The sequence below is a fragment of the Nyctibius grandis genome, chromosome 9 (genome assembly GCF_013368605.1).
Source record: "Nyctibius grandis isolate bNycGra1 chromosome 9, bNycGra1.pri, whole genome shotgun sequence".
NCBI lineage: Eukaryota > Metazoa > Chordata > Aves > Nyctibiiformes > Nyctibiidae > Nyctibius > Nyctibius grandis.
This window is the reverse complement of record NC_090666.1, coordinates 42,650,054-42,675,847: the sequence shown is the minus strand read 5'-3', so window position 1 is coordinate 42,675,847 and position 25,794 is coordinate 42,650,054. Positions and strand designations below refer to the sequence as shown.

At 45.0% G+C, this 25,794-nt stretch overlaps 1 protein-coding gene across 1 annotated transcript in view; it reads right to left on the bottom strand.

Annotated features, from left to right (window-relative positions):
* GALNT13 (polypeptide N-acetylgalactosaminyltransferase 13) overlaps positions 1-25,794 on the bottom strand; it is a 93,299-nt gene that overhangs the window by 41,583 nt on the left and 25,922 nt on the right. Inside the window, exons 4-7 of the mRNA XM_068407408.1 lie at positions 13,066-13,234; positions 6,207-6,373; positions 2,998-3,205; positions 789-959 (exon numbers count right to left, since the gene is read on the bottom strand). Of these exons, the coding sequence (XP_068263509.1) occupies positions 789-959; positions 2,998-3,205; positions 6,207-6,373; positions 13,066-13,234 (715 nt within the window). The remainder of the gene's footprint in view (positions 1-788; positions 960-2,997; positions 3,206-6,206; positions 6,374-13,065; positions 13,235-25,794) is intronic.

Genomic DNA, 25,794 nt, shown 5'->3' with positions numbered 1-25,794 from the left:
CACAGTCGGGGTCTGCAGGGCTGGAATTCCTGCCACTCCATCATGGCTCTACACAGCTTTGAAACCATTACATCCACTTTTTTTTTTTCTTTTTTTAGCTTTTCATGAAGACCACAGAAGCTATCAGAGTTGAGCAAATAACCCACTGCAAGGAAGTGATTCAATTTGTTCTGTTTCAGCCTCATTTACAATTTTTCTCCAGGTTTTGTTACACTTCGTGGTTTGAGCAATTAAAGGAAAGAGGTCAGGAATGATCACGGGAATTCAGGACGTGCTCTTAGATCATCTTTGACTCAGTGTGCACAGTCATCAGTTTTATTTTCTAGGCAATAAAAGCAAATCATCATAAATACTTGGCTTCAATGTTCAAAAATGTGTATTTCAGAAATATGTTACAGAATCAACCAGGTTGGAAGAGCCCTCTGGGATCACCGAGTCCAACCATCGCCCTGACACCACCATGGCAACTAGACCATGTTCTAATATTTGCCTTGTAAACACAAGGTCAACAAGCTACTTGCAAAAGCAAACGTGGAACTTAAAAAGCAGGGAATATTTTGAATTATTCAATGTTGGAAAGAAGATCTACAGGAGTTTTCTCAGCTCTGATAACCACGTTGCAGCATTGAGGATAGGTCAGCTTGTGGTCTTCTCTACCCCGAGCAGTGTGCCACAGCGATCCGACACGTGTTCTCTGATGCTGCAGCAAAATCTTAGGTATGAAGCGTTATTATCTACATGAACAAGTGGAGTGTGACAGCACAGTGCTCTCGGGTCGCTGTCCTTACCTCACAGGCAGGGTCCTGTCCCCTTTCCTCCTGTCCATCTCCCTCTGGGGAACCGGGTACCAGCGGAAGTTGAGTTTCCAGTTGAACCCTCCATAAGTCATGTCTGACCCAGCCATGTATTCAAACGTGTCGTCGCTGATCACATCGATGATGGGGCACACCACAGTTTTCCTGTAAGAAAAGAAAAAACGGCTTTTTTAAACAAAATGTTAGTCACTGAATATTGCACTTATTTGGAGGCTGCTCTGCACAACACCCCCTTCCCCTCCTCTCTACACAGCTCTGCTCCTCCAGAAACCAGGCTGGGCAAAACGCCTCGGCTGCTGCAACGCTGCCAGGGAGGACAGCGAGGTGCTCGGGTCTCACTTGCGGTGCCTTTAGGCACAAAAAAGGGGGGAATTGCATCACCTACTGCAAAAAAAGAAGGGGGGGAGAAGGGAAAAAAGGGGGGGAAGGGGGGAAAAGGAAAAAAGGGGGGGGAAGAAAAAAAGGGGGGAAAGGAAAAAAGGGGGGAAAAGGAAAAAAGGGGGGAAAAGGAAAAAAGGGGGGAAAAGGAAAAAAGGGGGGAAGGAAAAAGGGGGGGAAGGAAAAGGGGGGGAAGGAAAAAGGGGGGGAAGGAAAAAGGGGGGGAAGGAAAAAGGGGGGGAAGGAAAAAGGGGGGGAAGGAAAAAGGGGGGGAAGGAAAAAGGGGGGGAAGGAAAAAGGGGGGGAAGGAAAAAGGGGGGGAAGGAAAAAGGGGGGGAAGGAAAAGGGGGGGAAGGAAAAGGGGGGAAGGAAAAGGGGGGGAAGGAAAAGGGGGGGAAGGAAAAGGGGGGGAAGGAAAAGGGGGGGAAGGAAAAGGGGGGGAAGGAAAAGGGGGGGAAGGAAAAGGGGGGGAAGGAAAAGGGGGGGAAGGAAAAGGGGGGGAAGGAAAAGGGGGGAAGGAAAAGGGGGGAAGGAAAAGGGGGGAAGGAAAAGGGGGGAAGGAAAAGGGGGGAAGGAAAAAGGGGGGAAGGAAAAAGGGGGGAAAGGGAAAAAGGGGGGAAGGAAAAAGGGGGGAAGGAAAAAGGGGGGAAGGAAAAAGGGGGGACGGAAAAAGGGGGGCAGGAAAAAGGGGGGAAGGAAAAAGGGGGGAAGGAAAAAGGGGGGAAGGAAAAAGGGGGGAAGGAAAAAGGGGGGAAGGAAAAAGGGGGGAAGGGAAAAAGGGGGAAGGGAAAAAGGGGGAAGGGAAAAAGGGGGAAGGGAAAAAGGGGGGAAGGGAAAAAGGGGGGAAGGGAAAAAGGGGGGAAGGGAAAAAGGGGGGAAGGGAAAAAGGGGGGAAGGGAAAAAGGGGGAAGGGAAAGTGGGGAAGGGAAAAAGGGGGGAAGGGAAAAAGGGGGGGAAGGGAAAAAGGGGGGAAGGGAAAAAGGGGGGAAGGGAAAAAGGGGGGGAAGGGAAAAAGGGGGGAAAGGGAAAAAGGGGGGAAAGGGAAAAAGGGGGGAAAGGGAAAAAGGGGGGAAAGGGAAAAAGGGGGGGGAAAGGGAAAAAGGGGGGAAAGGGAAAAAGGGGGGAAAGGGAAAAAGGGGGGAAAGGGAAAAAGGGGGGAAAGGGAAAAAGGGGGGAAAGGGAAAAAGGGGGGAAAGGAAAAAAGGGGGGAAAGGAAAAAAGGGGGGAAAGGAAAAAAGGGGGGAAAGGAAAAAAGGGGGGGGACAGGAAAAAAGGGGGGAAAAGGAACAAAGGGGGGAAAAGGAAAAAAGGGGGGAAAAGGAAAAAAGGGGGGGAAAAGGAAAAAAGGGGGGAAAAGGAAAAAAGGGGGGAAAAGGAAAAAAGGGGAAAGAAAGGGGCGGGGGGAGAAAAGGAAAAAAAAGTGCAAATTTCACAGACTCTTGGAGATCACATGGACAAGAAGTCACACCTGGTAAAAAGGAGGGAGAAAGATGGCCATCAGGGTGGGGACACCCAGACCGTGGGAAAGTCAATGGCACATGCTGCTGTCCTTACTGGCATTATTATTGTTATTATTATTATTATTATTACTGTCAGCAACAAAACCCACCTGTACCAATCAAAAGCTTATCGCATATTTATTTAGAAATTAGATTTTGATACAAATATTAGACAACACCTATCTTCCTGATAATTTTTTTTTAAAGATGTTCATTTCCAGATCAATGAATTCTTCCCAGTTCTCTTTTCCAGCAGCACAGTGACCCCCAGGCCTGGCCCGGGGGCAGGAGGGTCCCCCCCTTACCTGTCCTCCTTGATCCTGGCCAGCAGCGGCTCGAGCCAGCCCCGCGTGCACTCGCAGTGCGCGTCCAGGAAGGTGATCACCTGCCCCGTGGAGGCCGCGGCCCCGCGGAGCCGCGCGCGGATCAGCCCCGACCTCTGCTCCATCCGGAGGATTTTTATAGGGACTTCCAGATTTTTCACGTAATTCTCTAACGAGGCCTTCAAAAACTCTGCCAAAGATAATTGGAAAAAAAAAAAGAAAACACAGAAGAAATACATTATTTTTAGCCAGGTTCAGCACCAAGGACTCCAAATATAAGAGCAGTTGATGTGTCACGCTCGGCCCTCCAAGGACTGTCGTGCACAAGCACTGCCCCAACACGGGAAACACATTTTGACATATTCAGAGCTTTCCCAAGCCGGAGAGCTGAGCCGTGGAGGCTCCCACGGGCACTCCAGGGCAGTCACACAGAAACAGCCCCCACACACACATCTGCCAGAGCATCTCACAGAATCAATGAGGTTGGAAGAGCCCTCTGGGATCATCGAGTCCAACCATTGCCCTGACACCACTATGGCAACTAGACCAGGGCACTAAGTGCCATGGCCAGGCTTTTCTTAAACCCCTCCAGAGATGGTGACTCCACCACCTCCCTGGCCAGCCCCTTCCAATGGCTAATGACCCTTGCTGAGAAGAAATGCTTCCTCATGTCCAACCTGACCCTCCCCTGGCCAAGCTTGAGGCTGTGTCCTCTTGTCCTATCGCTGGTTGCCCAGGAGAAGAGGCCGACTCCCACTGCGCTACAACCTCCCTTCAGGTAGTTGAAGACTGCATCCCATGGACGTATCCCAGACATTGTACATAAGTCATCATCAGTTTCCTTGGAATAACCCATAGCGAGCACAAACTGATCACAGTTTTGCTGATTTGTCTGTGGTTACACACAAATACAGCTCTTTGTGATGAATTTCACCATTGAGCCCTTCAGGAATCCAAAACTCTGCTATCAGGAAAAATTGTAGTCACTTGGGCTGAAGTCTTCCTCCACCCTCTGGCACAAACACGAAGCTGCTCGTTTTCTGGAGCAGGGAAATCCGGGAGAGCAATGAGAGTTAGTGCTACGTGAGGCAGAAATAAAGGACAGCTTAGGCTGCATCCCCTGTCCCTCGAGCAGTGCAGCTCGGTGCTGCATTTCCCATTACACACTCGGCTACTGCAGGAAAATTTATCGTTCCATTGATTCCATTTACACAGTGTGATGCGGTTCCTTTTCCAGGTAATATCAGTTTCACATGCAGACAGATTTCTTTCTAAACTGTGGGTTTGGAGGGAGGGGGAAAGAAAAGGGGGACGGAGGGGGAAAGAAAAGGGGGACGGAGGGGGAAAGAAAAGGGGGACGGAGGGGGAAAGAAAAGGGGGACGGAGGGGGAAAGAAAAGGGGGACGGAGGGGGAAAGAAAAGGGGGACGGAGGGGGAAAGAAAAGGGGGACGGAGGGGGAAAGAAAAGGGGGACGGAGGGGGAAAGAAAAGGGGGACGGAGGGGGAAAGAAAAGGGGGACGGAGGGGGAAAGAAAAGGGGGACGACGGGGGAAAGAAAAGGGGGACGACGGGGGAAAGAAAGGGGGGACGATGGGGGAGGGGAAAAAAAGGGGGAGGGGAAAAAAAGGGGGAGGGGAAAAAAGGGGGAGGGGAAAAAAGGGGGAGGGGAAAAAAGGGGGAGGGGAAAAAAGGGGGAGGGGAAAAAAGGGGGAGGGGAAAAAAGGGGGAGGGGAAAAAAGGGGGAGGGGAAAAAAGGGGGAGGGAAAAAAAGGGGGAGGGAAAAAAAGGGGGAGGGGAAAAAAAGGGGGAGGGGAAAAAAAGGGGGAGGGGAAAAAAGGGGGAGGGGAAAAAAGGGGGAGGGGAAAAAAGGGGGAGGGGAAAAAAGGGGGAGGGGAAAAAGGGGGAGGGGAAAAAGGGGGAGGGGAAAAAGGGGGAGGGGAAAAAGGGGGAGGGGAAAAAGGGGGAGGGGAAAAAGGGGGAGGGGAAAAAGGGGGAGGGGAAAAAGGGGGAGGGGAAAAAAGGGGGAGGGGAAAAAGGGGGAGGGGAAAAAAGGGGGAGGGGAAAAAAGGGGGAGGGGAAAAAAGGGGGAGGGGAAAAAGGGGGAGGGGAAAAAAGGGGGAGGGGAAAAAAGGGGGAGGGGAAAAAAGGGGGAGGGGAAAAAGGGGGAGGGGAAAAAAGGGGGAGGGGAAAAAAGGGGGAGGGGAAAAAAGGGGGAGGGGAAAAAAGGGGGAGGGGAAAAAGGGGGAGGGGAAAAAAGGGGGAGGGGAAAAAAGGGGGAGGGGAAAAAGGGGGAGGGGAAAAAGGGGGAGGGGAAAAAGGGGGAGGGGAAAAAGGGGGAGGGGAAAAAGGGGGAGGGGAAAAAGGGGGAGGGGAAAAAGGGGGAGGGGAAAAAGGGGGAGGGGAAAAAGGGGGAGGGGAAAAAGGGGGAGGGGAAAAAGGGGGAGGGGAAAAAGGGGGAGGGGAAAAAGGGGGAGGGGAAAAAGGGGGAGGGGAAAAAGGGGGAGGGGAAAAAGGGGAGGGAAAAAAGGGGAGGGAAAAAAGGGGGAGGGAAAAAAGGGGGAGGGAAAAAAGGGGGAGGGAAAAAAGGGGGAGGGAAAAAAGGGGGAGGAAAAAAGGGGGAGGAAAAAAGGGGGACGGAAAAAAGGGGGACGGAAAAAAGGGGGACGGAAAAAAGGGGGACGGAAAAAAGGGGGACGGAAAAAAGGGGGACGGAAAAAAAGGGGGACGGAAAAAAGGGGGACGGAAAAAAGGGGGACGGAAAAAAGGGGGACGGAAAAAAGGGGGACGGGAAAAAGGGGGAAGGGGGAAAAAAAAGGGAAGGGGGAAAAAAAAGGGAAGGGGGAAAAAAAGGGAAGGGGGAAAAAAAGGGAAGGGGGAAAAAAAAGGGAAGGGGGAAAAAAAAAGGGAAGGGGAAAAAAAAAGGGAAGGGGAAAAAAAAGGGAAGGGGACAAAAAAGCCAAGACCAAAAGAAATTAATGACAACTATGAGAAATAGAGAAACAAAAGGAAATTGGCTCAGTCTGGACATTGAGGAAAACCTGAAACTCAGAACAGCGGGAGGTTGAGAGACAGCAAGAGAGAGAGAGAGAGATGTGGCAAAGGACCATCTTTTACAGTAACATGAACTGATAAAGCACCGTGCAAAAAAAGCACCGAGGCAGTTGTGGCGGGGCTCCCCCCTGCCAGCCCACCTCTCTCGCTGGCGTCGTCCACCAGGATGATCTCGGCGAGCAGGCGGTGCGGCGAGCGGTTGATGACGCTGTAGACGGTGCGGAGCAGAGTGCTCCAGGCTTCGTTGTGAAACACGATGACGACACTGGTGTTGGGCAGCTCGTCGGGGTAGAGTTTTGTCTTGCACCTGCCAAAAAACACAGAAAAAAAAACACCGAAGGGGGGTGTTAATCTTTAAGAAAATCTTAAAGTGCTCTACCAATGGGACAGCTGGGAAAAGCACTTCAAGCCTGTTGAGCAGGACACATTTCAAACCCGTTACTGCTCTCTTCAGGCTCCCAAGCCAGAAGCCCAAAGGCAGAGGGAGTTTCAAATCCTGTTTTCTGGCTAAGAGGACACGGCAGCGTGTCCAGAGAAACGTGCACCGCTGAAGACCTTCCCGTATTCGGTGGTTTCTTAAAAAGAAGAAAAAAACCACTGCTTTCTAGAACACTCTATGTGCGCATTCAATGGAAGAACAAGAGGTCAACAGTTTCACTTATTTTTGGAAAATCACAGAATCACAGAATCAATGAGGTTGGAAGAGCCCTCTGGGATCATCGAGTCCAACCATTGCCCTGACACCACCATGGCAACTAGACCAGGGCACTAAGTGCCATGGCCAGGCTTTTCTTAAACCCCTCCAGAGATGGTGACTCCACCACCTCCCTGGGCAGCCCCTTCCAATGGCTAATGACCCTTGCTGAGAAGAAATGCTTCCTATTTTAAATGGAAATTTACGCCAGCGAAAGCTAAATAGAAAATAATTGAACAGGAATTTATCTCACTGAAAGTAGAACTGTGCCCAAACTGCATCTACATTGTCTTACTGAATTTTGCTCTATCAAAATACTCCAAAGCTAACCAATTTTTATATCCAGCAGATGATGGATGTGAAAATACCTTATGAAAACTGTTCTCTGGTGTTTCATTACAGAGTATAAATAGGTTGGCAGTTCGTAGGACCCTTCGCTCACCTTCAGCTCTGGCTGTTCATAAAGCTTCGGGTACAGCCTTGAATATCAACTCTTCCTTGGGGATTTCCAACCTCAAACTCTATTTGAATATTTTAGAAGTTATTTCAGCAGTCATTTGCTAAACGGTCAAAGTTCCTTCTATGTTTGATGAAGAACACAGAAATACAGCACCATATTATTAAAAGCAAATAACATAGTGCAGGGGGGACTGTTTCTTTTTCAGAGGACTACACTAGAGGATCCTTTGTACTTTCTCCACTTTTTCCAATAAAAATCAAAGATCTGTAATGGAAATTACAGATCAGATCAGGCTTTCCTGGATGTTTTTGATCATTAATGTCATTCTATTTCCAGCGCCATTCTTTATTATATCATTTCCTTTGAAATTCACCAAGCTCACCTCAAACTTCCCCTACTTGTTAAAATATTTCGAAAAATATTAACTTTTGTAAAGTATTAACTTTGAATCCCCAAATCTCTTATTGATATCTGCAATAAAGGATATCAGAAACTTCTCAACTGAATCTAGAGAGTCATTCCCACATTTCCCCTACGGGTATGTATAAAAAAGAAAGATGTTGAGGTGATGGAGCGAGTCCAGAGGAGGGCGACCAAGCTGGGGAAGGGTCTGGAGGGTCTGACCTGTGAGGAACGGCTGAGGGAGCTGGGGGTGTTTAGCCTGGAGAAGAGGAGGCTCAGAGGTGACCTTAGTGCAGTCTACAACTACCTGAAGGATGGGAGTTGGCCTCTTCTCCCAGGCAACCAGCGATAGGACAAGAGGACACAGCCTCAGGCTTGGCCAGGGGAGGGTCAGGTTGGACATCAGGAAGCATTTCTTCTCAGCAAGGGTCATTAGCCATTGGAAGGGGCTGGCCAGGGAGGTGGTGGAGTCACCATCTCTGGAGGGGTTTAAGAAAAGCCTGGCCATGGCACTTAGTGCCCTGGTCTAGTTGCCATGGTGGTGTCAGGGCAATGGTTGGACCCGATGATCCCAGAGGGCTCTTCCAAGCTCATTGATTCTGTGTGATTCTGTGGTTTTTAAAAGATCAGTCATTGAAATAAAAATCTTCAATTAAGCATCCTCACCATCCCCATTTTCAAAGGTCTGGGGGAAAAGCTGCATGCCAGCTGTCCTACAGACTCTCTGGGAGAAGATATGGTGGGGAAGAGGTGAGGTCCCATCAGGGCTGGCTTCCACGGCAGCCTGCAAAATCATTACTAGAAAAAAAAATGAGAACAAGACCTGCCACATAACCCTGAGGTTATCTGCTCTTTTATACAAACTGTTAAAGCGTTTACTAGTATTCAAAGTCACTTGAAGCCATAAATAAAGGAAATAAAAATCTCTCCTTTAGGTCAATTTTTCTATAAATAAAATCATTCTTTACACTTAGTAGAGTGATATTTCAGGGGCCTCTCTAGTAAGGCCATTAACCCAAGCTGACAGCAGTGCTGCCGTGAACTGAGATTTGTTTTCAACTGTTTTAACACTAAGCAAGGAGCTGACTTCTTCTATTTCACAATCACATCTCCTCACACTAACTGCATTACTCCAAAGCAGACTACAGTCCACACAGAACAGCACATCAACAAGAAGTAGGTTTATCTTTCTGGAATTCAAACTCTTTGGAAGTTCTCTGAAGAAAGGACACGTTTAAGGATTTATGTGTATCAATGTCTACAAACAAATGCCAGTACTAAGGATAAAGAACTAACTAGGTCAACAGCCAAAACCACTTACACAACCTCCAGATGCAATCCCTTCTCCCTAGCAGCAGTTCTGCTCCTTTGGTACACCTCCAGATGGACAGCAGTTAATCCATTTTCAGGTTAACAAGAATAAGCCACTTCCATTCAAGTGAGCTGAGCAGATCTACCTCTATCAAGCATTAACACTTTCTTCTCCTCTGACACACGGGTGTAAAACTGAAAGAGGGGAGATTGAGATGAGATCTGAGGAAGCAATTCTTTGCTGTGAGGGTGGTGAGACCCTGGCCCAGGTTGCCCAGAGCAGCTGTGGCTGCCCCCTCCCTGGCAGTGTTCAAGGCGAGGTTGGATGGGGCTTGGAGCAACCTGGTCTGGTGGAAGGTGTCCCTGCCCGTGGCAGGGGGTTGGAACTGGATGGCCTTTAAGGTCCCTTCCAACCCAAACCAGTCTGTGACTCTATGAAAGACTCAGAAAACCAGTTTAGAAGCCATCTGTTGACTCATGAACATAATTTTTCTCAATGCTGGAGAATTACTTTTCTTTTTTTAATCTCAACAGTCTTTAGCTAATTTATACATCGGGAATTGGCTTTGATCTCACCCAGATCACCGGTATGTACTTTCTCTCCCTACTGGCAGTCACCCTGGGGTGATCCCACCCCCACCCCCCAAACAAGGTGGAATAATTTCTAAACTGCCATTTCACAGTAATTTCTAGCCAAATCTAATTACTGATTTCTCCCTGAGCTTTCTTGTTCACGGGTGGTTTATACTTCTCTATGCATAAATGTATATACACAGTAAAATCTTAAAAAGTAAATTAGCTTTTAATTACACGAAGCTGTAAGCAGATAAACCTGGCAACAAAGGAACTCTTATGTACTGTACCCACGTCATCTGAGAGCTGGAAGAAGAACTAATACAACACTTTCTGGTGCAAGACGAATGGATTAGGTGTGAACATCACAAAATAAAACAAACTAACCCCCGTTATCAGGGCTAAATTGCATGAAGAACAAATAGTGGTCTCACCAAAAGAGATCTAATCAAAGCTTCCTGCCCATTAACACGGAATTCAAAGCACTAAAGGATTCCACAGACGTTTCACAAAGGAAATTTTCACAGGCAGTGGCCAACACTGAGTTTAAGCTGCAATTACTATTTAGAAAATCATAATGTGAGTTTGTTTCTGATCAGAAATGTGTGCTCGTGAGCACACACACACACTGCAACAGCTAACTTCAACCTAGATTTCAGTAAGAAAATCCAATTATAATGGTTTAGCAATTTGTAGAATAGCACTTGCAACCTTACTCATGCAGAAAAGATTGAAGATGGAGTTCTTGCCTTGCCAGAGAAAATACTTAGAAATAAAATTACACATTTCTATGTTGAATTAAATTGAGTTTAAGGTTTAATCAATAGCTACTTCAAATTAGACCTGACGCTGATTAAAATCTTCAAGTTGGCCATTACCAACAGAACTCGGGCAATCGCGGGACGTTCTTTGGCAGACAACAGCAGACGTAATGGGAAGCAAGTTAAACCATTAGTGTGACAGTCACATTCATTAGCTGGAATTACAAAATCAACACAGGAGCAGAGAGATGATGGGACTCAGCCATGCTGCTCCCTTACAGCACAAGGGAGGTGGATTTTGGGGTCTCCTGATGAGAGACCTCGTTCCTACAGAAGTCAGAGCAAACTGTCGTTGACCTCGTGGAGGTCAGGACATCCCATCAGGTGTGTTCACAAACATCCCTGTCACGAGACAAGAGGCAGACGCCTTATTGCACAAAACCATAAAGGGAATTTCTCATTAGCCAGCAACCAACCCAGCCTTCCTTGGCTTCCTGCAACTCATAAAATGAAACTTTTTTTACGAAATCTAACATTTTTCCTCAGGAAAAAAAATCTCCCTCGTCTTACAAACACAAGTACTACGGTTGCAGTGTACATCCAGAATTAGCTCACAGCCATCAAACGTTTAATCACAAACAAAAAGTCATGAAAGGTTTCAGGAGCTCTTTCATGTGCTAACATCAAAAACAACCCTAAGATTCTCTCCAATTTTTTTCCCCCTTAAATATGTGTTTCTTATTTAGACTCTGATGCCATTTACACACGGCCACAGCACTACTTTGATCATTTGGAGGCACAACAGCAGCAACGATCCCAAGGAGCAAGAGCCCTGGTACTATCTGCCGCTGTGGGATACGAGTACCAAGCTGCAGAGGAGAGTGAAAAGGACTGACGAGCATCTTTGATCCTTACTCCAAGTCTGTACAAGTGTAGATTGTCTCCCAGAAGTACACGCAAACCTCTGTGTAGACAGCAGCAGCCCTGGCAAAGAGAAGCCTGTACATCTACATCAAGAGGATGGGATCAAACTGCCCACATGCACAGAGTGCAGCAAGGATCGAAGAGGGAAAAGGAATGAGGAAGGTCAGAACAGGAACAGAATGGGAATGGATTAATTTTATACATATACTATATATAAAAATTTATATATAACATATATAAAATATATATAATATATTCACATACACCCCACAACAATGAAAAACTACCATGTCAGTGTACTGTTTCCCATTCAGTGCTCTCTTCCCAATGACTTGAGGACACAGCCTCAAGCTTGGCCAGGGGAGGTTCAGGTTGGACATGAGGAAGCATTTCTTCTCAGCAAGGGTCATTAGGCATTGGAAGGGGCTGCCCAGGGAGGTGGTGGAGTCACCATCTCTGGAGAGGTTTAAGAAAAGCCTGGACATGGCACTTAGTGCCCTGGTCTAGTTGCCATGGTGGTGTCAGGGCAATGGTTGGACTCGATGATCCCAGAGGGCTCTTCCAACCTCATTGATTCTGTGTGACTTTGCCAATAAATGTACTGTAGCGAAACTGAAGAATGAACTTCTAGAATGAGAAATTACAAGACGACTCTTTTCCTTGGGCTATTTGCTTCTTATCAGAATCCTTACGTCTATTTGTAGGCATTCATTTGTGACATGGACATAATATTATAATGCACAAATCTGAATAATTGTAGCAAAGATAAAGGCAGTGGGAAACCTCACCAGGAGATGACACTTTGCATTTAGGGCTAAACCACAGTTGGAAATCGTAAAACCTTCCAAGCACAGGAGCAATGGGTAAGCTGAGGTTTTGTTTTCATTGAAGACAGGGTGTGGGAAGTCAGACACATCATTTTCTGCTTTAAGCCTATACTTGAAACCACCAGGAGCAGGAAGAGGACGTCACCGAGCAAAAGGCATCCAGCTCCTTTTCCAGCATCTTAGTCTTAAACCAGCCCAAGACAAAGTCGCTGCATCCATCCTGGCCACCTCGTGCAAGGCTTCTCTAGAGGAGCAGCGCTCAGGACTGCTGACAGCAGCCGTACACTGATATAACACATTTACACCTTGGTTACACTGATCTTTAACCATAAAATCATAATCTTCCTTAACAGCAAAGCGTTATAAATTGGCTTTCAGAACCATTTAATAGTCCCTAAAGACAGAATATGTACAGAAAGCACCTATCTGAAGAGGAAAATGAGAAAACACTGGAAAGGTTGCCCAGAGGTTTTCAAAATAAACACACACATTTGTGCTTTCACATCACACACGTGTGTAAACACAAGCCCACTGTTGTGACTTTAAATTCCATTAAAAATAATTCAATGGACTCGGTGGAACACAACCCCAAGCTATTCCACAGCCTCAAAGTCACCACACAGACTTCAGGCTTCACTCAAAAATATTGATTATAAGTTACTATATGTAAAAACAAAACCAAACCTCCAAAAAACCCCAACCACAAAACTCCCTTCGGTTTTAATATTGTTACAAAACATTCTGAAAGATGTTCTATAAAATTCTGATTATTCCAGAAATGTCTATGGATAAAACTAAAAGAAAACTACATCCTGCAGGCAGTTTTTGGTACTGGGAGCATCTTCTCTTCACCAGCATTAAAGTGTTGATTTCTAAATGCTGACAGCATTAATAAGAAAATTTATAAAGTTGACATTGATATTTTTATCACTTTAAAACCTTAAAGTTTGCCATGAAAAAAGAATAATTACTTATTCCAGGTGAAATGATACTCATTACATGCTGCAATGTAAACCACAGGCGGCCCCGAGACCCGCGGGGACTCACCCGTCCAACCGCACGTCGGGCAAGCTCCGGTTCAGGGCGATCAAGTCGCTGGCCATCAGGTTGAACTGGTTGATTTTGAAGAGCTCTTTCATCTTCTCCTGCTCGTCCTTGGGGATGAGCACGGCCTTGCCCATCTCGCCGGGTCCCTCTTGGTTTCGAGAAATAACAGCTGGAACACAAGAGAGCAAGAGCCAACGTTGAGGACGCGGGCGGCAGCTTTACTCCTCACCTCCGCAACTCTCCGTGTTCACTGAGGAACATTAAAATTAATCCCACATCACCATCTCCTCTCTGCTCCGCCGTTTTATCTCTGTCTGGATCTGAATTTATATCTAGTTCTTTTCTAAAATGACTAAAAAAACCCAGATCCGTTCACGTGCATTTTTGGTTGCAATCACACTGACAGCAAGTGACTACTCTCGAGAGATTGGCATGAGGATTCCAGACTCCCTGTGAAATTCTGCAGGCAGAAAAGGTTTGGAAAACACTTGGATAGATAATGAAAATATTTTAAGAACATTAATATTAAACTAATTCTAACCAACTTCTGTTTTTTATTTAGTTTTAACTACCAGGCACGTGATAGCATCATCCCATCCCTGTAAGTAAATAAAACAATTAATCTTCAGTGACAAAAAATAAAAATCCATCATGTAAAACACAGCGTCCCAACCCTGAGAGAGTATTTTTTACCTATTATTAGAGACTAGTTTTGAGAAATATTTATACAATTTTGAATTTTAAGGAAATTATAGTATCATCTCATACAAGCATACAAAAATAAACAAGACAGACTGCCTTTTTAGGAAACAGAATGTGAAAAAGGCAACATCCCACGTATGCAAATTATTATAATCACTGTTCTAAAGCAAAAGCTTTAGACAAAGGATGACAGAGTCACCACCAGTTTCCTCCTCCAGCCCCAGCATGCAGCCCAGTTTCCCTCCCAGCTCCTTATTCCCTGGATGCTGTATCAACCAACACAACAAGAAACACCTCTTTTTAAACTCATTTTACATTCACACTTTAAATCAGCCTCTTGACTGAGGCTGATGAATTAATACTGATTAATTTGTCCTCTGACGCTCATGAATAAGCAAAACCCTGCAGCGGGTGGCTCCTGCGCTGGGCAGGACCTGGGGCTCACGGTGCCTTTCAGGCTCCGTACTTCTATGCCACGTCCCAACATTACCTTTTTATCTTCACAAAGGCATCTTGGGGTTATTTTTCTGCCATCACACTCACTTTTCATCTTTACTATCAAAATTACTTTGAAAAATTTGATATTTAATATCCTGACTTACTTATGAAGGCTTCTTTACTAGCTGAAGAGCAACTAAAATATTTATTTTTGCAAGAACAACAAAAAAAAGCTGAGAGAATAAAGCCTTTTCTACTAAATGCACAGATAAGTGACTTTTGAAGGAAAAATCTGTGATTTTTCCAAACAAATCAGCCATCAGGGCTTGCCATAGAACCACAGAACCATAGAATCATTTACGTTGGAAAAGACCTTCAAGACCATAAAGTCCAACCATTAACCCAGCACTACCAAGCTCACCACTAACCCATGTCCTCCAGCACCACATCTACCAGAACAACCTATCAGAAATTTACATAAAAGGCTTTTAAAAAATAAATATTACAGATTCTGGGCACAGAAACTTTGTTTCTGCAGTTCTAGTTTATGCTTCAGTTGAGCAAAGAACATTTTACAGTATTATTTGATATATTTTTTTATCCTTCCCTTCGATCAGAAGTAGCACCTTTACATGCAGCAACATTTCATAAGGTCTATTTATGTCAAGTGTAATACGAGCATGAAATATTTGGGATTAATGGTTGGTAATTAAACTCTATCGTCACTTTCTGGAGAAACGATGAGGCTCCTCAGAGATGGCAATGTGAAGAGCTGGTCCCTCAAGCTGCAAACAGTTCATGGAAATAAATTCTGCCTCCTTTTTGCTGGAAGAGGCAGAGGGCACAAATTTATCTAAATAGCAGGAGGGAGAAGGCAAAAAGAGTGAGCGTGACTGCTGAAACTGTGGAAAAACAGGTGAGAAGCACAGAAAGAAGCTTGGCCCGTGTCCTTCTCCTCGAGAAAAGCAACATGAATGGAAAGGAATGAAGGAATTCCTCAAAAAAAAGGATTAATGTCTCTGAGGAGGAAAAGTAGTGATGAGAAGGTGAAGAAAGTTTGTCCTTGTGATATCCTTCAGTCTGACCATCTTTTGGAAGAGGAATTCTTTGTTTTTCTGCCTCCAAAGCTCTATTGAAGGGTCTGTACTATCTCCAAGGACTTTGCAGACCCTATCCAGAAGACCAGGACCACCTCTCTGTAACGAGGCATCAGCACATACATCATCTGCCTGCCTGGGCAGGGAGCCGTACGGTTCACGTTCAGATGAACGTGATGGAGTCACCATCTCTGGAGGGGTTTAAGAAAAGCCTGGCCATGGCACTTAGTGCCCTGGTCTAGTTGCCATGGTGGTGTCAGGGCAATGGTTGGACTTGATGAGCCCAGAGGGCTCTTCCAACCTCATTGATTCTTTGAATTACGTAATTTAGTCTCTCCCCACAGAGAGGTTTCACCCAGTGAAGTCAAGTTGGTTTGAATCAAGCACCAAAAAAAAAAAAAAAATACAAAAGCTTTTGTCCTTCAAGGGCATAAATTCACATGCTTCTAGTTACAGCAAGCAAGGCTGCTTTCATTTGCAGCAGAACTCTTCTGCTGTGATTATCTTTCAACATCTTGAAACCAAAGCAATCTACAATTCTCCACAGACGTCTCCACCTTGTCACACTCGTGTAATTCCGCAGGAGCTGTACGTAATGCTTTTCGGAGGAGGCATCTGTACGCGCCTCACGGTGCTTCAGTTAACTCTAACTAACAGCTGCAGCTGAGGAGGAGCAGTGATTCAGCAGCTTTGCTTAAGTTACTGAAGAGGATTTCAAATATTTTCGATATATGTCTATCAAAAATAGCCTTACCTCCAAGCACAAGAATTAAGCTCATCTCTTCAATGACCATCTTGGTGCTCGCGGGGATAATGGAAGTAACACGAAGCGTGCCCACGAAGAATAAAAATGCTATTTTTTCCAGCATTCTGCCTGCAGACGTTTTTCATCATCTGCCAGCAGAGACAGGCCTCCTTTGGAAATGAAAACCCCCTCACAAGGGCTTATTCGAAGTGCTGAGGTCTTTGGTGGAGAATAGAAAGCACAAAATCCAAGATAAAGGAAGGGGGGAAAAAGCAGAGCCCAAAAGATTTCAAAGCATTCAATTTATTTAACAATTCAGTAAAGGCGCTGCACAGGGACTGCTGCACCAACGAGCCTGGCAACACTCAGAAGATATAAGGACTCATCATCCAAGCTTTTTTTGTTGTTGTTGTTTTTCACCCCAGATGTTCACCTTCCTTACCTGCACTCCCATTGCAACGCCCGCACTTTGGTTTTGAGCAACAAATAACACTGCAAACGATTCCTGTTTCAGAAACTGTCTAGTCAGTAAGTTATTCCAGTCGTCTTCATACATTATTAAACGGCTGAAATTTCTAAAAGGGGAAGTTGGAAACACCACTTCGTCCTTTTCCACTACAGGTAAAAACCTCATTTTCCCCCAACAGCAACGATCACAGAATCCCAGAATCAATGAGGTTGGAAGAGCCCTCTGGGATCATCGAGTGCAACCATTGCCCTGACACCACCATGGCAACTAGACCAGGGCACTAAGTGCCATGGCCAGGCTTTTCTTAAACCCCTCCAGAGATGGGGACTCCACCACCTCCCTGGGCAGCCCCTTCCAATGGCTAATGACCCTGGCTGAGAAGAAATGCTTCCCTGCCTAGGCCTGTTGACCTAAATCATGGTGTCTGCTCGGTAATAAATCTTCTTTTTACGACTAGTTTAAACTTACTAAGTTGTGGAGGCTGTAATAAGTCCTGTACTATCGTGTCAAAAATTACTGCAACTCATGATTTACAAGAAAGAAAAAGGGAAGACTGACAGTTCCCACAGACAGTAAATCACACTGGTCTAGTGATACCTTTTGAATTTTAGATTTAAGTTGGTCATTTCTAGACTTGCACCCCTCAACTGAGAAAATAACTATAAAATAATAAAACAAATACATACCTGTGATTCTTCATGTTATGGCCACTGACTTTGTTCGTAGAACACAGAGTAAGTGACAGATGTTTTTGTGCATTTGCAAAGTCACTCAGCAAAGGACAGTTCCTCAAGCAAAGCACACCGTTAACAAGAGTAAATCACAGAATCAGTCAGGTTGGAAGAGCCCTCTGGGATCATCGAGTCCAACCATTGCCCTGACACCACCATGGCAACTAGACCATGGCACTAAGTGCCACATCTAGCCTTTTCTTAAACACCTCCAGGGACAGTGACTCCACCACACAAGCTACAGAACTTGTAATCGACTCCAGAACCGGCACAAGTGACTGTCAGACCCAGAGGGAGGAGCACAAGAGGGGAGTGGAGCATCGCAGCCCCCTCCACCACAGCCCCCACACCAGCCACCAAAGGGTGGCGAGCAGAACGAGAGGACAAAAGGCTTCATTTACGGTGGTACCATCAGGATACCTCCTGAAGAACTCCTATTGTCAGAAGACATCACCATCAGTTCCCGTTCATGAATTAATAAGGAGGTTAAGGGCCAAGCAGATAGGAAGTGACATTAGATTTGGTCTTAAATCACAACAGGATGATCTGTAGGATAACAGGTGCTTTTTTTAACTTGCAAGCATTAAATTCTGCAGGTTTTATTATTTGCATCAAATTTTAAACATCAGCTTTCAGGCCACACGCATCCATCTTAATTCTATTAGAAAAAGCTGCCTAAGGATGAAGAAAGGACCCAATTATCCTTTTCATAACAGTAACACATCCCATCCTTGACTGAATTCATCCACAATTTCCCATCTAGGTGCACCAGTCAAGTGAGCAGTCTATACAGAAAGTGACATGTGAAGTTCAGCCAATACAGGTTACATCCTGAAGATGCACAGGGGAAAAAAAGAGAAATAAAAGTGGAAAAAATAATCAATCTTAGCTTAAACTGGGAAGTCTCCTAAGGGCAAAATAAAGGGAAAATTCAAGCGTGCACCTGAACACCACTACGAGTTGGCTTTCCAAACCCAAAGCGACCTACCCTTAGAATGGAAGCACACACATAATGCCTGCAGGAGAGAAAGTTTTGGTTTATAAACAGGGAAAGAATCAGACTTCAAAAAAAAAAGTCTATCAATCTCTCCATTAGTCCAATTCACTGCATGCAAATCACAGCCCCATACTTACCTCAGTCCGTATAAAATATGCATTAGCTGCATCAAACCAATGAACTACAATATGCTGTTCACATGACTCCAACTTCGTTTGAAATGTCCTAAAATACGAATTTCACACATTTCCATTAGTGCTGCCTAGAATGAATTACCTGGACTGTGCAATGACAAGACAGGAGAGTGCCATCCAGTTGCTATGAATATAAGCAGCAGGTTTCTTCCTCAGTCCTTCGCTGGGAACGATCACTGAGCACACCCGGTATCAGGAATGACAGGAACTAACGTACCCAACTGCAAGACGACAGCAACTAGAACTGTACGACAAGAACTGGTTCTGAAGCATCACTGTAACTAGTTCTCAGCCACCCCATGCAGAAGATGCTAACAGAAAATCAGAGAAAAAGGAGATACTGAAGTGCCAGTAGTCAAAGCTGATCAGATCTCACAGAATCACAGAATCTCAGGGATTGGAAGGGACCTCGAAAGATCATCTAGTCCAATCCCCTGCTGGAGCAGGATTACCTAGATCATGTCACACAGGAACGTGTCCAGGCGGGTTTTGAATGTCTCCAGAGAAGGAGACTCCACCACCTCTCTGGGCAGCCTGTGCCAGTGTTCAGTCACCCTCACCGTAAAGAAGTTCGTCCTCATATTTTTAACCTCTTGTGTTCCAGCTTGCACCCATTGCCCCTTCAAGGATATCACTGAGAAGAGCCTGGCTCCATCCTCATGACACTTGCCCTTTACATATTTATAAACATTAATGAGGTCACCCCTCAGTCTCCTCTTCTCCAAGCTAAAGAGACCCAGCTCCCTCAGCCTCTCCTCAGAAGGGAGATGTTCCACCCCCTTAATCATCTTCGTGGCTCTGCGCTGGACTCTCTCTAGCAGTTCCCTGTCCTTCTTGAACTGAGGGGCTCAGAACTGGACACAATATTCCAGATGCGGCCTCACCAGGGCAGAGTAGAGGGGGAGGAGAACCTCTCTCGACCTGCTGACCACCCCCCTTCTAATACACCCCAGGATGCCATTGGCCTTCTTGGCCACCAGGGCACACTGCTGGCTCATGGCCATCCTGCTGTCCACTAGGACCCCCAGGTCCCTTTCCCCTACGCTGCTCTCCAACAGGTCTGTCCCCAACTTGTACTGGTACATGGGGTTGTTCTTGCCCAGATGCAGGACTCTACACTTGCCTTTGTTATAGTTCATTACATTTCTCCTCGCCCAACTCTCCAGCCTGTCCAGGTCTCTCTGAATGGCAGCACTGGTGTGTCAGCCACTCCTCCCAGTTTGGTGTCATCAGCGAACTGGCTGACAGTGCACTCTATTCCCTCATCCAAGTCATTAATGAATATATTGAGCAGTACTGGTCCCAGTACCCACCCTCTCGGACGAAACGAACTCAAAAAGCAAAGAGGGTTTCACAGGCGAGGAATGAGCGTGAGCATGCACGTGTGCAGGCAAAGAATAAGACATTTCTATGCAAACTCAGTTTAATTATGTTTTAAACATGTGCTTCTAAAACCCAGTGAGATCTATTTTCAGCCCAGCACGAAGCCTGCGAGCAAACAGACAGACTGCGTTCAGAGGATACATAAATATGTTGATTCTTCTGAGGAGGTTTGTGGGGGTGTGACATCTTGTGTGTGTTTCAGCAGTTACGTACGGCCGCAACAGATGAGAAAATTGTCGATTTTGTAAAGCATTAACTAAATTAATGGATGTGTTAGCATCAGCAGTATGGTAGCGTGTAGTAGAGGGTCTAAAGATTAAAAGACTTCAAACAAATTCAAACCCATCAGCAGCTCCACCAACTACAGTAACAAGTAACTAACAACAATGAGAGTAATTACTGGTGTTCCCTGAAGAGAGCCCGTTTAAGAACAAACATTTCTAACACGAGGGAAGAAATACTGACTAAAGCTGTGACACGCGGGGGACTTTCACGTAGGCACAGTGAAATCAAGCACCAAGAGGCCTGAATTCTTCCTGCAGCGCGAGGAGCTACGGAGACTTGTTTCAAAAGGTTTCAGAAGAGCAATAAGGACACAAAGGTTGAAAACTTTTGTGGTTTCAACCACAAAGGTTGAAAACTAAATTAAAATTAATGTAGATACTATTTGTTTCATCATAAGGTTAATATTTTTCTCCTCACAAGAGCCGATAACGTTTCCAAGCATTAATGAGCCTCACGCTGCTCCTCTATATCTATAAAATATTATTCTTGGCACTTCAGACCTGGCACAAGCAAGGCACGGATGAATTTCAGCTCCATCTGCACCAGGCACAGAAGCAGCACCCAAGCACGGCCGAATCTTCAAAACAAGAGGAATAAGGTCAGTTTTAACTAGCAAAAAACAAAACCCAAGAGGTGATTGGGGTGAACTGACTGAAATCCTGCCCCTGAGCTCCAAAGACAGCTAGTCCCACTGCCAGATCTTACAACTAGTTCGACTTAATTTGTTATTTATATTATTTTCTTCATATCACAGAATCACTCAGGTTGGAAGAGCCCTCTGGGATCATTGAGTCCAACCGTTGCCCTGACACCACCATGGCAACTAGACCAGGGCACTAAGTGCCATGGCCAGGCTTTTCTTAAACCCCTCCAGAGATGGTGACTCCACCACCTCCCTGGGCAGCCCCTTCCAATGGCTAATGACCCTTTCACATAATCCAGCCTCTCTATCAATGCCACCCTTAATTAGGGAAAGCTCAAAGCCAAAGGCATTTTTAATATAAAGTGTGTGTACAGTTATTTGTGAGCTAAAATTAAGACTTACAAATGAAACTGATGGTAGCATTTATCTACTTAGGCTGTTGCAAGAAGTTGCTATAACTGTACCCTGTGTGATAATTAGCAAGGTTTTTTCCTTCTTTTTCCACATTTATGGTATAACAATTCTGACTATAAAAGCAGTAGGAATCTGAAAATACAGAGCTGGGAGCTCCAAACTGTCACCGAACGCCTGACACTTTCCCTTGTTGTAGGTCTCCTTGGTATAATAATTCACATTAGCAATTACGCTTTCATGCCGGCACGAGGTTTTAATTATATCTTACACCATTACAAAAGAAACAGACTATTAACTCCTACTCCTAAAATTGCTGGGGTATTTTTAGTTTTATTTTATAAATGGCCATCTCTCTGTTGTTTACAAAAAGCACCTGAAAGTCCTCAGGAAAAGAAGTCCTAATGTCTTTGATGCTTATTATTTTCTCATCATACCATTTTCACGTGCAGTTGACCTATAAACTGTTCTTTTATCATGATTTTCCTCTTCCATTTTTCCTCTGATGTCCAAAGAACCCAGGAGCTGCGGAACTTACAAACAGAAGACAAGTCACAATGGCGCTGCCAACACCTAGCACGTGGGAAGATGCAGAAGGAGAACTGCTGGAGGTACAAAACAATCATGAAACACTTGAGAAATCAAGTTCTGGTAATGCCGACCTCCAGAAACGGGCGATTCCTTATTATCAAGGAACTATGCTTTTTAGAGACAAACTAATTTTCAGATAACTAAATTTTTTTTAGGAAAAATTTCTTCACCAAAAGGGTTGTCAAGCACTGGAACAGGCTGCCCAAGGAAGTGGTGGAGTCACCATCATTGGAGGCGTTTAAAAGACATGTAGATGTGGTGCTGAGGGTCATGGTTTAGTGGTGGACTTGGCAGTGCTGGGGTAACGGTTGGACTTGATGATCTTAAAGGTCCTTTCCAAGGAAAATGATTCTATGATTCTATGAATCATGCAAGACCAGAGGAACGTGGTTGTCTAGCCTAAAGACAAGACTTAAGAGTCTTCGAAAGAAGAATGTACGTTCATCACACTTCCTGAATGAGTAATTTTAGTACATTTTAATGATCTATTTTTTTTTTACTCCTTGTACCATGGCCTAGCATTAACAATCAATACACCAAGGCCAGTTTAGTTTAGAAGTTAAATTTGAGATGCATGATCTCCTTGTGGGGAAGCAGTTCTTTTCTCTGAGACTTACTGTGTCATCATGCCATAAAATTTAACACAACATAAATGTGTTAGCTTCGCCAGGAGAGGGTCAGGTTGGACATTAGGAAGCATTTCTTCTCAGCAAGGGTCATTAGCCATTGGAAGGGGCTGCCCAGGGAGGTGGTGGAGTCACCATCTCTGGAGGGGTTTAAGAAAAGCCTGGACATGGCACTTAGTGCCCTGGTCTAGTTGCCATGGTGGTGTCAGGGCAATGGTTGGACTCGATGATCCCAGAGGGCTCTTCCAACATGACTGATTCTGTGATAAACAGCATTTACTATTGTAGCATCTGCCTTGCCTAATTTGTGGCTCACAACTCTGGCTTTTTTTCCCCTCTTTCTTTTCTTTTTTATTTTCAGTACACCTTCAGAATGTCAGAGCAACTCTGTACTTCTGTACCTACAGAAAGTCACAAACGTTCCCCAAATGATTTCAAGCATAACCATTTAATTAAAGATGACATAACCCGCAGTTAAAAGACAGTTCAAGAAATCCCCACTGTAGAGGCAGCACAATGCTTTCCTTTAACACCAGCACCTTCAAAACTGCAACAAAGCAGCAAATAACATATAAAAAAAACTATGTGCTTTTTCTGTAAGAAAAATTTTTATCTACAGGTAGACGCAAGCTTCCTAGCAATTGTCAACATACAGTAAAAAAAAAAACCCAAATGAAAGAAAAAAAAATCCCAAACCCCAACCAAACCAAACCTATCCCTCTGCTTTCTTTCTGAATATCCACAAATGCCTCCAGCACTCTTCCCCCCTGCCTCAGTGGGGTGCGTGAGGAAAACGAACTGTCGCAGCTCAGCATCCATAACCGAGCAACCCGATTACTCCTTCTTCAAAAGAACTAAGGGATTCTTGAAGTATAGCAAATATAATATATAAATATAAATGCTTTTTACACAGCGTATATGTCAATTTCATTGTCTTGTCATGTCATATAATAAGGATTAAAGTACCTAACTCTCAGGACTAAATGGATACCTAAATAATGAATACCTTCAGCTACAGCATCCTTGAGGAAATTAAATTAAATGCTTGAATAAAACGTTTATCAGTGATACAGATCTTTAACCTTCAAAACAGGAACAGACCTTTGAGTAGTCAAAAAACCAACAAGAAGTCAAGGAAAGCCGCTTCCTACCCCATTTTTGCTCAATGCAGCTACTTTTCCATTCCTCCTTCAAGGAGACAACCCCTGGCTCACCCCAGGGCTAACGTCAGTCCAGAGAGACAGGTCCCACCAACCCATCCCGCCCAGAATGCGCCTGGCCCAGCGGGGAAGAACCACCCGACTCCACCACGATGCTGATGACAAAACAAGCCACGAGCTCCACAAAAGCACCCACAAGCTCCTCACCTCGAGCAATTCAAGACTGTCAGCACACTCCTACCAACCACTACATCTGCCCCTAGCAGAGTCACGGCACATTCGACTCAGAGTTACGACTTCCACCGAGCAGCAAAATGAGGCAAATTGACATTTTATGAAGTTTAAAATAGGATCATTTAATACAGTTAAGTTTTAAGACTATCAAAAGTGGAAGCAACTGCTGAACCCACCAGCGCTAAGCCCCAATACGCTGTAGCTAAACTTATGAGTTCCACTGGAGTAGCAAATATAGAGATTGCTACTATATAGAGTATAAAACAAGGGAATGTAACGTGGTTAAATTATTCCTAAACCGTGAAAGACTGACAAGTTTTTATTACAGAGAGCTCTTATCACTTAATGGACAAAGTCTTTTATGATTAAAGTTTTATTTGGTTTTCAGATATCAACATTACACAAGGAATATTGGTCTTGTAATTCAACACATTCTGGAGAGCAGAATTATCTCCTTGCAAAGCCTACGATACTTAGAGCTGAATTCACCAGAATAATTGCACAGGACGTGATCTGATGGAGGCATATGTGGTTTAGGTTGGTTTTTTGTTTTTTTGTTTTTTTTGTGGTTTGGGGGTTTTATCTAAGTGTTGCTTGTCACAGTCCCTATCCGCTTTTATCGACTTTAGTGGAGCCAAGATCTATCCCCAAGCACAGGATCTGACCTCCTGCCTGGCTCCACAATACAAACTTGGACAAAACACAGTTCTATTGTTTTTCCTAAGACAGCACCACCTCCATGGAGGTCCCATAACGTTAAGTATGAAGAACTTGAGGGCTTTAGATTAAAGGCTACACGGCTGGAAAGTGCTATACACTAAATAAAGATTCTACTATAAAATAAACACCAAACTGGCAAACCTAAGCAGCAGCATCCCATGGATTTCTAGAATTAAGTGCACTGAAAAATCGCAGTTCTACAGAGACAAGCGATCACTGCTGCAACCTTTAAATCGCCACACAAAGAAGAGCCAGCACCTGTAAATAGACTGGGTTAATTTGGCAAGGCCGCACCTTGAATCCTGTGTCCAGTTCTGGGCCCCGCACTTCAAGAAAGATGTTGAGGTGTTGGAGCGAGTCCAGAGGAGGGCGACCAAGCTGGGGAAGGGTCTGGAGGGTCTGACCTCCGAGGAACGGCTGAGGGAGCTGGGGGTGTTTAGCCTGGAGAAGAGGAGGCTCAGAGGTGACCTTAGTGCAGTCTACAACTACCTGAAGGGAGGTTGTAGCGCAGTGGGAGTCGGCCTCTTCTCCCAGGCAACCAGCGATAGGACAAGAGGACACAGCCTCAAGCTTGGCCAGGGGAGGGTCAGGTTGGACATTAGGAAGCATTTCTTCTCAGCAAGGGTCATTAGCCATTGGAAGGGGCTGCCCAGGGAGGTGGTGGAGTCACCATCTCTGGAGGGGTTTAAGAAAAGCCTGGCCATGGCACTTAGTGCCCTGGTCTAGTTGCCATGGTGGTGTCAGGGCAATGGTTGGACTCGATGATCCCAGAGGGCTCTTCCAACCTGAGTGATTCTGTGATTCTGTAATATTGAAAGCAGAGTGCAACATACTGCTAATGCACTCTACTTTTTTAAAGGGAAAAAATCCACAAATTTAATAGAAAATGTGCAAGAAGTCTTTAAGGTCTGAACTGGGGTTTTCTGAGTATCTGCATTAACAGCTCTATGTGTATGAACCAATGAAAAACCAAATACTTTTCTGTACATTTGCAGATCATTTTTAAAGTTTGAATAAACTAATTAACTGCTCTTTTATACATTTTATTTTGTTGTTTAGCCTCAGAAAAGCTTTTAGCTATTTAGAATAAAACTCAATCCAGAGGTGTCAAAAGTCACACCACTGTGATGCAGAAATTCTCTCTGAGGCACTATTACACCAGTGCCACACAACTTAGCCCTGAAAGGCCTCCGAGTTCCTTCTTCATTAAACCTTGTGCCCTTTTCAGCCAAACACTAAAGGTAAATGACACCCTCCTGTCACCACTAGCTGCCAGATCAGAAAAGGCACAAGATACCAGCTG